General features: G+C 49.7%; 1 protein-coding gene across 1 annotated transcript in view; it reads left to right on the plus strand.

Annotated features, from left to right (window-relative positions):
* Positions 1–13,113, plus strand: part of LOC122558792 (carbohydrate sulfotransferase 11-like) — a 52,586-nt gene that overhangs the window by 12,073 nt on the left and 27,400 nt on the right. Inside the window, exon 2 of the mRNA XM_043707571.1 lies at positions 8,758–8,837. Within this exon, the coding sequence (XP_043563506.1) occupies positions 8,758–8,837 (80 nt within the window). The remainder of the gene's footprint in view (positions 1–8,757; positions 8,838–13,113) is intronic.

Here is a 13,113-nt window from a genome sequence, read left to right on the forward strand (position 1 = left end):
CACACACTGACTCTCACTGGGATACAGCCCCGCACACACACTGACTCTCACTGGGATACAGTACCCCCCACACACTGATTCTCACAGGGATACAGCCCCGAGCACACACTAATTCTCACTGGGATACAGTCCCGCACACACACTGACTCTCACTGGGGAACACTCCCACACACACTGACTTCACTGGGGTAGAGTCCCCCACACACTGACTCTCACTGGGGTACAGTCCCACACACACTGACTCTCACTGGGGTGCAGTCCCACACACACACTCTCACTGGGGTACAGCCCCACCCACTCACTGACTCTCACTGGGATACAGTCCCCCCCACACACTGACTCTCACTGGGATACACACACACACTGACTCTCACTGGGGTATGGTCCCACTCTCTCTCTCTCTCACTGACTCTCATTGGTGTACAGTCACACACACACAGACTCTCACTGGGGCATGGTCCCCAACACACTGACTCTCAGTAGGGTACAGTCCCACACACACACACACATACACTGACTGACTCTCACTGTGGTACAGTCCCACTCACACTGACACTCACTAGCGTACAGTCTCTCTCACTCTCTCTCACTGGGGTACAGTCCCACACACACACACACACTGACTCTCACTGGGGTACAGTCCCACACAGACAGACAGACACAAACACACACACACACTCTCTCACTGGGGTACAGTCCCACACACACACTGGCTCTCACTGGGGCATTAGGATCTTGTTTGAGGTAGTGTCCTCCAGTTGCTGGATTTGGTTAGAGTTTCTGCTGCACTCTGAGCTCCCATTGTGTAGGCGATGGCTAAACCCCAGCTCTCTCTGCGCTCTGTTCCGTGTGGAATATTCCACCCTACTGTTTGCCAAAATCTTGGGGATGGAGGGGGGAGCTGCTTTGATCAATATCTGTTCCTTAGCCACCATCGCTGAAACACGTGGTCCTGATTTATTAGTGGGATCTTGCTGTGTACAAATTGGCTGCCACTTTCCTTGAAGAGGGTCCACCCTGTAAGAAGTCCTTCTGTGGGTGTAACACGCGTTCAGATGTCCTGAGGTGCTGAAAGGGACGATAGATATAAACATTTTGTCCTTGTCTGCTTCCTGAGTGATTGTTTCTTTTGGTGATTGCGAGTGGGGTTGACACGGTAACGAACTGGGGCTGTGAAATTCTGCACCAAACTGTCACATTCAAACACGACCTCTCAGAAAAGTGTCTCGGCCGTTCCGGAATGTTTCAGTGCAAACTTTGCAAGAGGCTGAAATGAAAGTTGTCCTTTTGAAGCTTGTGGAAGTACCTGCTGACAGGCTGGTGGGAGATCCCATTAAAGGGCAGAGCTGCAGATCTTCCTGCACTGTACAGACTCTGCTAGGCTCTCCTTTTCATGGGGGTTTGGGTTTGTCGGGCACTGATCCCCGTTTGTAAAATTCTTAATTCCCAGGTCCTTCACTGTGTGATTGAGTTGGGGCTTTGTCTCATTGGGAGGACCAGGAATCCTGTTCCAGCAGGGATTACTGACCGCACAAAGGGGAAAATATTCCAAGGAGATATTGTTGGGATTGGATGAAGTAATGCATTCCCAGGCTGGCCAATATTTATCCCCCATCGCTCATTGCCCCTTGAGAAGGTCAGAGGTCACATGACACCAGGTTAGAGTCCAACAGGTTTATTTGGAAGCACTAGCTTTCAAAGTGTGGTTTCAAATAAACCTGTTGGACTCTAACCTGGTGTCGTGTGACCTCTGACCTCGTCCACCCCAGTCCAACACCAGCACCTCCACGACATCACCCCTTGAGAAGGTGGGGGGGGGGAGCTGCCTCCTTGACCCGCTGCAGCCCATGTGCTGTGGGTAGATCCACAATGCCCTTAGGGAGGGAATTCCAGGATTCTGACCCAGCGACAGTGAAGGAACGGTGATGTGTTTCTGAGTAACGAAACTGCGACAGTCTCATAACTACGAGAAAGTGAGGAGTGCAGATGCTGGAGTCTTGTATCTACTTCTCTTTATTCTGAAAGCTCCTCGGGTGGGTTAGGTTGTGGAATCTGACTGAGTGGGGACGGTGCATTAGTGGCGAGCTGTCAGTATTGGTTTGTTCATGACTGGGAGTATTCAACCTGGCACCAGGCTCTCCTTTCCTCATCCTGGATGTCTCTGCATTGGTGAGGTGGGCAGACAGATAGCAGATGCAGTTCAACGTGGGGAAGTGTGAGGGGACGCATCTTGCCAGGAGGAATATGGACAGACTGTATATAATGAAGAGTGCTGTCTTTATCAGGGTGGAGGGCAGAGGGACCTGGGATATATGTGCACAAATTAATAAAGCTAGCAGGATGGGTAAAGAAAATAGTTAATAATAAATACTGTAGGGTTTATTGTCACATGTACTGAGATACAGTGAAAATTAGTGTGTTGCGTGCAATCCAGACAAATCATACCTTACATAAATACATCAGGGTAACAGCACATAGTGTTACAGCCTCTATGGAGAAGGTGCAGAGAAAGATCAACTCTAATACATGAGAGGTCTGTTCATAAGCCTGACAACAGCAGTGAAGGAGCTGTTCTTGAATCGATTGATATGTGTTTTCTAACTTTTGTACCTTCTGCTTGATGGATGAGAGTATACCCGGGCTGGGAGAGGTCTGCGATGGTGATGGCTGCTTTCCCCAGGTAGTGGGAAGTCTAAGATGGCGTCAGTGGATGGGAGGCTGGTTGGTGTGATGGACTGGGCTGTGTTCACAACTCTCTGTAGTTTCTTACAGTCCCGGGCAGAGCAGTTGCCAAACCTGCATCTGGATAGGATGCTTTCTGTAGTGCATCGATAACAATTGGTGAGAGTCCTTGTGTGCATGCTGAATTCCTTTAGCCTCCTGAGGAAGTAGAGGTGTTGTTGTACTGCCGAGTTGATGTGAATGCACCAGGACAGATTGTTGGTGATGGTCACTCCCAGGAACCTGATGCTGTTCACCCTCTTCCCCCTCAGCCCCATCGATACAGATAGGGCGTGGCCTCCTCTCTGCTTCCTGAAGACAATGACCAGCCCCTTTGGTTCACTGACACTGGGGGAGAGATTGGTGTCTTTACACCCACCACCAAGCACCCGATCTCCTTCCTGTACTCCGTCTCATCATTGTCTGAGATCTGACCCACTACCGCGGTGTCATCAGCCAATCTGTGAATGGGGTTGGGGTGGGATTTGGCCCCACACACACACACAGCCTGAGAGTATAAGGGGTGTGGTGTCTCGGAGTTTGGAAATGAGTTTTGTTGAGATTATGGTGCTGAAGGCAACACTAAAGTCAATAATCCGGAGCCTGATGTAGGTATTCCTTGTTTCCGAATGTTCCAGGGATGAGTGTGGGGCTAGGGAAATGTGTCTGCTGTGGACCTGTTGCAACAGTAGGGGAATTGTAGTGTGTCCAAGCCGTCTGGGAGTTATAAAAGAATCGAGGTGAAAGAGGGCACAAATTGGAAGTGTTGGGGGAAGGGCTTTTCCCACACAGTGAGTGGTTCGGGGAGGGAATGGGCTGGAGGCAGGGTCAACCACAGCTTGCAGGAGGGAATTGGATTGTTTCCTGGAAAGGAAGATGACTTGGGGATACAGGGAGATGGCAGTAGATAAGAGCTAGTATGGCCATGAGGAGCTGAATGGTCTCATGCTTTGCAGCAGTCCAGATAGCTCTTCCCATTCTGGCTGAATATTAGAGGCACATCGACCGAAGGTGGTCATCAGTGACTACTCCTAAAGAGCATCATGAAGTTACTGGGTGGGGATTAAATGGGTGGAATCAGTGTTGGGCTGGGGGACCCTCTGACAGTGCAGCACTCTGTCAGTACTGCACCGGAGCACTCGGCTGCACGCTGCAGAGAATTCACTGGAATATTTTCCCTCTCATTGTTGGGGCAGGAGGGGGAGGTGTTGCTGGAAAGTGGCGGTGGGAATTGAAAGAATTTGCAGATCCTGACTGGAATGATTCAGACGGCTCCAATTCCCTGTGCTGGCTTCAGTTCTGAGCTTGACAAGTGAGCTCCCCACATGGTCCCTGGGGCTGGAAGGAAACCTCCCCTCAGTGAGGAGCTGTTCTGCAGATTGACAGCAGCCAGGGGGAGAGAATACACTTACAATTCAGAACAAGAACCACTCCAACATTTGTACAGCCAATTACCATATTTTCCCTAATAGACACACATATATATATATATAGACACACACAGACACACACACACACCCCATACACACAGACACCCCTGTGACACTCTCTGACACTGTCGGACTCTCTCTGACACCATCTGAGACAGACTGTGACACTCTCTGACGCTGTCTGACACTCTCTGAGACACACTGTGGCACTCTCTGACTCTCTCTCTCTGACTCTCTCTCTGACTCTCTCTCTGACTCTCTCTCACACACACACACCGCGGTATGTCTTTTCTTCAGTCTGGGTCTTTTAACCTTTAACCTTTTATCAACCTACCCTTTGTGATTTTCCCATTAAGAGATCTTCTATCCCCTCCTCCCCCACTGAACCAAGCCAATCATTAACCCTTTACTATCCCTCCTCCTGGACTAACTTTCTCCATTTTAATCTTTGTCATTGAGAACCCCAACAATGTCAGTATGAGAGGCTTCTAAATTCAACTCTGAACACCTTATTTAAATCTCCCTTTAAATTCACCGAAGACCCTCAGACAGCACTTCCCAAACCACTTCCATCTAGAAGGACAAGGGCAGCAGATACATGGGAACACCACCCCCTGCGAGTAGTTCTCCGAGCCCCTCACCATCCTGACTTGGAAATATATCACCGCTCCTTCAGTGTCGCTGGGTCAGAATCCTGGAATTCCCTCCCTCAGGGCATCGTGGTCCACCCACAGCACATGGACTGCAGCGGGTCAAGAAGGCAGCTCACCCCCACCTTCTCAAGGGGCAACTAGGGACGGGCGGTAAATCTAGGCCCCGTGTCACATGAGTGAATTTTTAAAAATTCTGTCTCTGCTCTGAGAAGAACAATCCCAGTTCCTCCAGTGTCTCCACGTTCACTGAAGTCTATCATTGCTGGTTTTGTGTTGACATTGTTCTGGGTTTGGTGCTGAGCCTGTTTACTCCTGGTGCTCACTGTGGTTGCTTGGTCAAGTCTGGTTGTGGACATAGAATAGTAAACGATTGTTGAAGCTACAGGAAGCAGAGTAGGCATGTTGTGAATGAATTTCTGTCTGTCTTGCTCACTGTCTCACTCTCACTCTCACTCTCACTCAGTCTCTTACCATCGCTCACTCATGCTCTCTCACTCTCGCCCATTTACCTGCATTCACACAGCCCCCACCTCTCTCTCAAACATTCACATGGATGACTGCTGATAGGGGTGTGTGTGTGTGTACACGTGTGTACCACCCTACCCCTCCACGTGCACACATACACATCATGAGCTACAAAACCTGGTGCAATCTGGTAAACTTCCTCCTCGCCCTGTCCAAGGCCGTGAGAACTGTCTGGACATTCTAATGCCAGTATTGGAAACAGTTCCCTCGCTGAAACACAATTGTGGTTCATGGTAAGCTCCCAAAACTATACTCTGCACCTATCCCCTTCCTTCATAAACAGAGGAGCAATGTAAGTATCCGTGCTAGAGATTGGTTTACCTGCATGGTGTGAGAAATACCTTTCTCCTGGAAATAGTGCCTGTGGTTAGAGGAGATTGGCCTCTGAGTCCAGGCTCCCACCCCATGCAGTGGATGCTTGGGGAACTCGGTGTGTCTTTGTGATTTTTAGCTGGTGTCTGTGAAATACTGTGATGTTGGAATGGACCCTGCTGTGTCTCACTCTCACTCGTACCCAATAAAAATGGCATGGTTGGTACTCCAGATCCATCTGCCCCATTGGCTCCTTCTCTTTGTTTTTTTGATTAGAATGTGTCCTCTGTAGCCCTCCCGCTGAAATAGACCATCTCAGGCTTTAGTGCTGAGGCTGGGAATGTCACAGAATGAGGCTATTTGGCCCATTGTGCCATGCTGGTATTTTGAAAACGTCCCGTTGCTTTCCGTAGTGACATAGTTAACACACCCGGTTTATTTTCCAAGTTTTGCATTTTGTCACCGTGTACTTCTGTAGTAACAATCACACCCAATCAATCACTCAGCCGAGGCTAAAAGCTCCGATTGTAAAACCGTGACTTTTGGAATCGGATTAATAACTTGTTTATAGACCATCCACACAGTTTAAATAAAGAGGGTGCAATTCACTTTATACACTCTGGAACCAGCTCCAGTCTGTGCAAATGAGGCCAGGCTAAGCGGTTTTGCGTCGAGAGTGTGATGCTGGAAAAGCACAGCGGGTCAGGCAGCATCTGAGGAACAGGACAATCCTGATGAAGTCCTTGTGCCCGATTTTCCTGCTCCTTGGATGCTGCCTGACCTGCTGTGCTTTTCCAGCACCACTCTAATTTTGACTCTAATCTCCAGCATCTGCAGTCCTCACTTTCTCCTTAGAGATTTTGCCTCTGAAATAACTCCCCAGAGGTCAGTATCCAGTCACCAGGTCCCCCCTTTATTAACACAGGGAGAGTCCCTGACACTGACCCAGCTCCCTCAGAGCCAGCTCTCAGAGTGAGCAGAACCTCTGACATGCCTGATCTTATCTGTCAGCCAGGACTCCCTGATTGGGGCTGTTAATCTGGTGCAATCAGGGAACTCTTGCTCTATAAGAACATCAGGAGCAGGAGTAGGCCATCCTGCCCGTCGAGTCTGCCCCACCATTCAATGAGATCATGGCTGGTCTTTTCATGGACTCTGCTCCACTTACCCCCCCATCTCACCGTAACCATTAATTCCTTTACTGTTCAAAAATCTATCTTTGCCTTAAAAACATTCGCCTGCTTCACTGGGCAGGGAATTCCACAGATTCACAACCCTCTGGGTGAAGGAGATCCCCCTCAGCTCAGTCCGAATCCTGCTCCCCGTTATTCTGAGGCTAACCCCCCTCGTTCTACTCCCACCTGCCAGTGGAAGACACCTCCCTGCTCCTATATTATCTATCCCTTTCAGAATGGTACATTAGGTTCACCTCATTAGAATCACTAACGCCAGGGTTTGGGTTCCTAACGCAGGCAGCCTTGTCTGATGTCCTGAAAGACTGTCCAAGTCCCGCTTGCTGGGGTTTATAGATGAGCACCTTATCAGGGGGGGTGTTCTGTGTTGTCATTCTCAGTAACATAGATAGATAGCCTTGGTATGTGTGCGCCAAGGCACAGACACCTTCTGGTCTAACCGGAAGAGTGTATGAGATGTGGCTCATTGTGCTTCCCATGACCACAGGCTCACTGCCTTAATTCCTGATGAAGGGCTTTTGCCCGAAACGTCGATTTCGAAGCTCCTTGGATGCTGCCTGAACTGCTGTGCTCTTCCAGCACCACTAATCCAGAATCTGGTTTCCAGCATCTGCAGTCATTGTTTTTACCCCACCGACTGCTGTCCGTCCCCCGCTCTTTTACTCCCCCAAGCCCTTAGAGCATCACCACAGCAGGCGGTGCCTCTCAGGATTAACCCTTTCAGACCCACATACAGTGGGATTGGGTATAATTGTCAGCTGGACTGGAGGTTGTCAGGAAGTAAAGGGTCTCATTCTCCTGTCAGGAGTCTAACCGGTGGAGTGCCTGTTGAATGGAGAAGCTCTTCACAATCTGTATTAATAATTTGATCAAAGCACTGGGAATGCTGCTGGTTGGTATGGACACTGTGGGGAGAAGGCAGGTATAGACAGTGGGGGGGGGGGCAGGAATTTGGCCGATGAAGCGGACAGGAAAGGAGGTCACCGAGTGCTGAAGGGCAGAGGGATCAGGCTGGTCTTGTACATGAATCCTGAGAAGTTAGTCAGCAGGTCCCTGCAGGAGGCTAATGGAATGTGGGTGTTTGTTGCTGAGGGAATGAAATAATAAAGTCTGGATACTTGTACTGGGTGTTAGTGAGACCACGTCTGGAGAACTGTGCAGAGTTTGGAGCGCTTGTTTAAGAATCCCATTGGAAGCAATTCAGAGAAAGCCCCTTCAATTGTGGACCTGCTGCTGGGAAACCAGCTTCCCATGGCTGGTTGTTTTTGACTGACACAGACTCAATGGGCCGAAAGGCCTTTTCCATGTGCAGTTTGACTGATTTCTGGGATGAAGAGGTTGATTTGAGGGGGGGGGGAGGGGGGGGAAAGGTGGGTCTATCCATTGGAGTGTAGAGGAATGAGAGAGAATCTTACTGAAACATTCTGGATTGAGGGGGTGGGAGCTGGGTGGGTAGTTCCCTTTGGGGGAGAGACTGGAATGTGAGGGCACAGTTTAAATATAACAGGCCTCCCGTTGGAGATGGAGATGGGAAGGAATTGTTGCTCTCCAGGTTGGGAGTTTGTGGAACTCTCATTTCCAGAGGTCAGTGCGGAGGTTGTGAGATTGTTGATGAACATCGGGATTGGGCTGGAGAATCAAGTCGAGGCAAATCTGTTCAGCCGTGATGGGGCAGCATGTGTGAGAGGCCGAATGGCCTACACTGCACCTAAATTGTATGTTCAGCTTCTCTCTTTCTTCTTCATCTCTTTCTTCTTCATCTCTTCTTCATCTCTTTCTTCTGCCTCTCTCTCTGTCTCTCTCTCTCTCTCTCTCTCTTTCCTCGTTCTGACTGAGTTGGAGTGTTTTAGTTTCGGGGTAGAGAGGGTGATATCGCGGTACAGGCCTGGCACTCCTGTGAAGCTGATGTTTTATTTATTACAGTGACTGGTCGGCTGGTTCCGACAGGGGCTGGTGGAAAGGGCAAGGGAGCTGGAGTCCGTCAGCGCCACAATGCCGAGAAGGTAGGTCACCTGGGGGTTGGACCAACGGGGGGACCCTCTGTCTGTCTGCCTGCCTTTGTGAACCTGACCCCTCCCATATCTAGGTAGCGCTTCCTGCTCAGTGATTTGATACTGGGGAGACACTGACTGAGCACTGCCTCCTGATGGACAGCGGGAGTCAGTGACTTTCCTGGGACCAGGGAAAGCAGGGTCCCTGAGTCAATATTCCCACCTGATCTAGTTACTTTGGAACTCTGTGTTTTTTGGGAATGCTGCTGTGTGGGATTTGAATTTGAGGAGCTGCTTTTGTCTGGCGCCTAGGATGCTGGGCTGGGAGGAGGGGACTGTAAAAGTGGGGGATGGGAGCTGCATTAAGGAGGTGGTCAGGGGATTTTCAGGGAAATTCCAACAAGGACCGTTTTGTGGAGCTGCTGGTGGTTTGACAAAGGCCCAGTCAATCGTAGAATGCCTACAGTATAGCAGCAGGCCATTCGGTCCATCGAGTGTACACCAACCCTCCGAAGAGCATCCCACCCAGAACCACCTTGAGGGAGGGCCACAGGCAAACAGAAATCTCTAAATATTGACACTGGAGTCTAGGGTTAACAAATGCTGCCATTAAAGACCTCTCTAGGAAGGTACCTCTCAGATACTTGGCTCTCTGAAGTTTTGGCTTGAGTTGTCTTACCTGGGGCCGGAGAGCTGTCACTGGTCAGATTGGGGAAGGGGAGGGGATGCTGTCTGTGATGGGACATGGGCCCACCAGCAGCTGAAGATGAGGTTGCTGTGATTGGATGGTGAACCCTCTGAGCTCCCAAATTCCCCTTAAATATTTTGGTACAACTCACACTAGCTTCTAAAGGGCAGTTGGTGAGGGCAATAAATACTGGCCTAGCCAGCGAAACCCATGCCCCCACCCTGTAAGAAGGAAAAGCTAATCCCCTCCTCCACCGTCTCTGGGAGCACGATTGAAGCAGGTTTCCAGTTGGATTTATCGGTGATCATCTTGTATTGATACTTTCAACCATTGGACTCTTACCCTCTCTCCTCAGCGTCGGGTGGGAAGAAGCAGTCATTGACCATGAGGACATTGGAGCAGAATTAGGCCATTCAGCCCATCAAGTCTGCTCCACCATCCGATCATGGCTGATATGTTTCCTAACCCCAGTCTCCTGCCTTCTCCCTGTAACCTTTGATCTCCTTATCAATCAGGAACCTATCTCTGTCTTAAATACACTCAATGACCTGGCCTCCACAGCCTGCTGCGGCAATGAGTCCCACAGATTCCCCACCCTCTGGCTGAAGACATTCACCTTTGTTCTAAAGGGTTGGGTGAGGCTGTGCCTGTGGGCCCTAGTCTCTCCTCCTGGTGGGAAACATCTTCTCCACGTCCACTCTATCCAGCCCTCTCGGGATTCTGTAGGTTTTCAATCAGATTTCCCCCCCCCTCCTGTCCCGCCATCGAATACAGATCCAAAGTCCTCAGCTGCTCCTCAAAAGATAAGCCCTTCATCTCTGGGATCATCTTATGAATCTCCTCTGGACCCCTCTCCAAGGCCAGCACATCCTTCCCTAAACACAGAGTCCAGAACTGCTCACAGTATTCCAAATGCAGTCTGACCAGAGCCTTACACAACCTCAGCTGCATATCCCTGCTCTTGTATTCTAGCCCTCTTGAAATGAATGCTGACATGGCATTTGTCTTCCTAACTGCCAACTGCATGTTAACCTGAAGAGAATCCGAGAGTTTAGGCTGTAGCCTTGGTAACTAAAACTGAGACTAACCTGAAACATGAAGGAGCAGTTTTGCTCTTCAAGAATCCCTTGTAGGAGATTCCGTGCAATGTTGGAATCTGTCCCGGATCGCCTTGGGACTGTAATTGTATCTGCAGAGTCTATCTGTAATAACAGAAGTTTCATGAAATGATTCCGGACCAGCCTGCGGCTGTCGGGTCTCTGAGAGGTCAGCAGCTTTGTTTGAAGGGTCTTGCAAGGATTTTATTTCTTTTACAAACTCCGAGCGGGCTGTGTACAGGATGCCAAGTCTCGAGTCTTTCAACCTTCCCTGAATCCTGGGGGAGCAGGTTAAAATAAATATTGAGAAGCCAAGTGAGATGTTGGCGTTGGTCTTAATGTTGTCTGTAGGCGTCTGGAATTATAAACAGGTTAGGCCCAGGGTACTGTTCTGTGAAGGTTTTGGATGGGCCTCACATCTTCGGGAGGTGGTATCAGCGCCTGTGGGATCCCAAGGGGCTACAGTGTAAAATCATGGGAAAGAATTGGGAAACTGAAACACTTACAGCCCTGGAGGCCATTCGGCCTGTTATGTCACTGCTGGTGGAAAGAGCTATCGAATGCAATCCTAACCTCTCCTCTCGGCCCTCGCTCCAAAGTGAGCGATGCGTTAAGTATGTAGCAGGGATTTATTTTTAAACTGACGAGGCCTTTAACCCCCACCATCCCTTTTTGGGGGTGGGGGGTGGGGTGGGAAGAGAGAAGAAAACAACTCAATTTCTTGTCAATCCTTTTCGGAATTATCTTAAATCTTTAATAAAAACCAAAAGAACTATAGCAGATGCTATAAACTAGAGGCAAAAATAGGGGAACTTTCCCTCAACAACGTGCACAATGAAGACAGACAAAGATTTATAGCTACAAAACCAGAAGTTGGTGGAAAAGCTCAGCATGTCTGGCAGCATCTGTGGAGAGAAGTCAGAGTTAACGTTTCGGGTCCAGTGACCATCAATGCTGAGGAAAGGTCACCAGACTTAAACATTAACTCTGATTTCTCTCCACAGATGTTGCCAGACCTGCTGAGCTTTTCCAGCAACTTCTGGTTTTGTAGCAATAAATCTTTGTCCGTCTTCATTGTCCACGTTGTTGAGGGAAATGAGTCTTTCCAGCCACTCTATCTCCGACCCTCTCTCAATTATTAATCATACTTCAGCCTCTGTTCCAGAAGTAAAGGCTTATCTTGCTTAATCGCAAAACTTCTGCATTCCTGGCAATAGGTTTGTAAACCCCCCGAGTATTTCTGCAGTTCCATCACATCCTTCCTGTAATGTAGTGACTGGAATTGTACACTATACCCAACCAGGGGCCCAGCTGCTTTCTGTATTCCATTGTAGCATAACCTCCCTGCTGTTATATCCTGTGTCTTGGCCAATGAAGGGTGTTTCTCACCCACCGTATCTATCTGCCCCGCCACCTCCAGTGCTCTGTCTGGACACGTGCTGTAAAGAATTTTGAACCTTCTGTACTTAACCAGAATCCTCTGCCTCCCTTGCTGTTTCTCATTTTCCTCAAATTTATTACCTCACTTCTCTGGACTGAATTCCAATCACCAGTTTCCTGAGCTTTGAATGTAGAGAACATAGAACAATCCAGCGCAGAACAGGCCCTTCGGCCCTCAATGTTGTGCCGACCTGTGAACTATTCTCAGCTTGTCCCCCTACACTATTCCATCATCATCCATGTGCTTATCTAAGGATTGTTTAAATCTCCCTAATGTGGCTGAGTTAACTACATTAGCAGGCAGGGCATTCCACACCCTTACCACTCTCTGAGTAAAGAACCTGCCTCTGACATCTGTCTTAAACCTATCACCCCTCAATTTGTAGCTATGTCCCCTCGTACAAGCTGACGTCATTATCCTGGGAAAAAGACCTTGATTTTGAGAGGATTTATGGAAAGGCTTCTTTCACCCAGAGGGTGGGTGAGGGTCTGGAATACACTGCTGGAGGTGGGGGGGGGGGATGGTGGTTTGAAACAGATGCTGGAATCTGAAATAGGCAGGCCGGAGGCTCGGGTAACACAACAAGGCAGGCATTATCAGGAGGGAGAGGGACACAGCAAGGCAGGCAGTATCAGGAGGGAGAGGAACACAGCAAGGCAGGCAGCATCAGGAGGGAGAGGGACACAGCAAGGCAGGCAGTATCAGGAGGGAGAGGAACACAGCAAGGCAGGCAGCATCAGGAGGGAGAGGGACACAGCAAGGCAGGCAGTATCAGGAGGGAGAGGAACACAGCAAGGCAGGCAGCATCAGGAGGGAGAGGGACACAGCAAGGCAGGCAGTATCAGGAGGGAGAGGAACACAGCAAGGCAGGCAGCATCAGGAGGGAGAGGGACACAGCAAGGCAGGCAGTATCAGGAGGGAGAGGAACACAGCAAGGCAGGCAGCATCAGGAGGGAGAGGGACACAGCAAGGCAGGCAGTATCAGGAGGGAGAGGAACACAGCAAGGCAGGCAGCATCAGGAGGGAGAGGGACACAGCAAGGCAGGCAGCATCAGGAGGGAG

This window comes from Chiloscyllium plagiosum, chromosome 18 (genome assembly GCF_004010195.1).
Source record: "Chiloscyllium plagiosum isolate BGI_BamShark_2017 chromosome 18, ASM401019v2, whole genome shotgun sequence".
Taxonomy (NCBI): Eukaryota; Metazoa; Chordata; class Chondrichthyes; order Orectolobiformes; family Hemiscylliidae; genus Chiloscyllium; species Chiloscyllium plagiosum.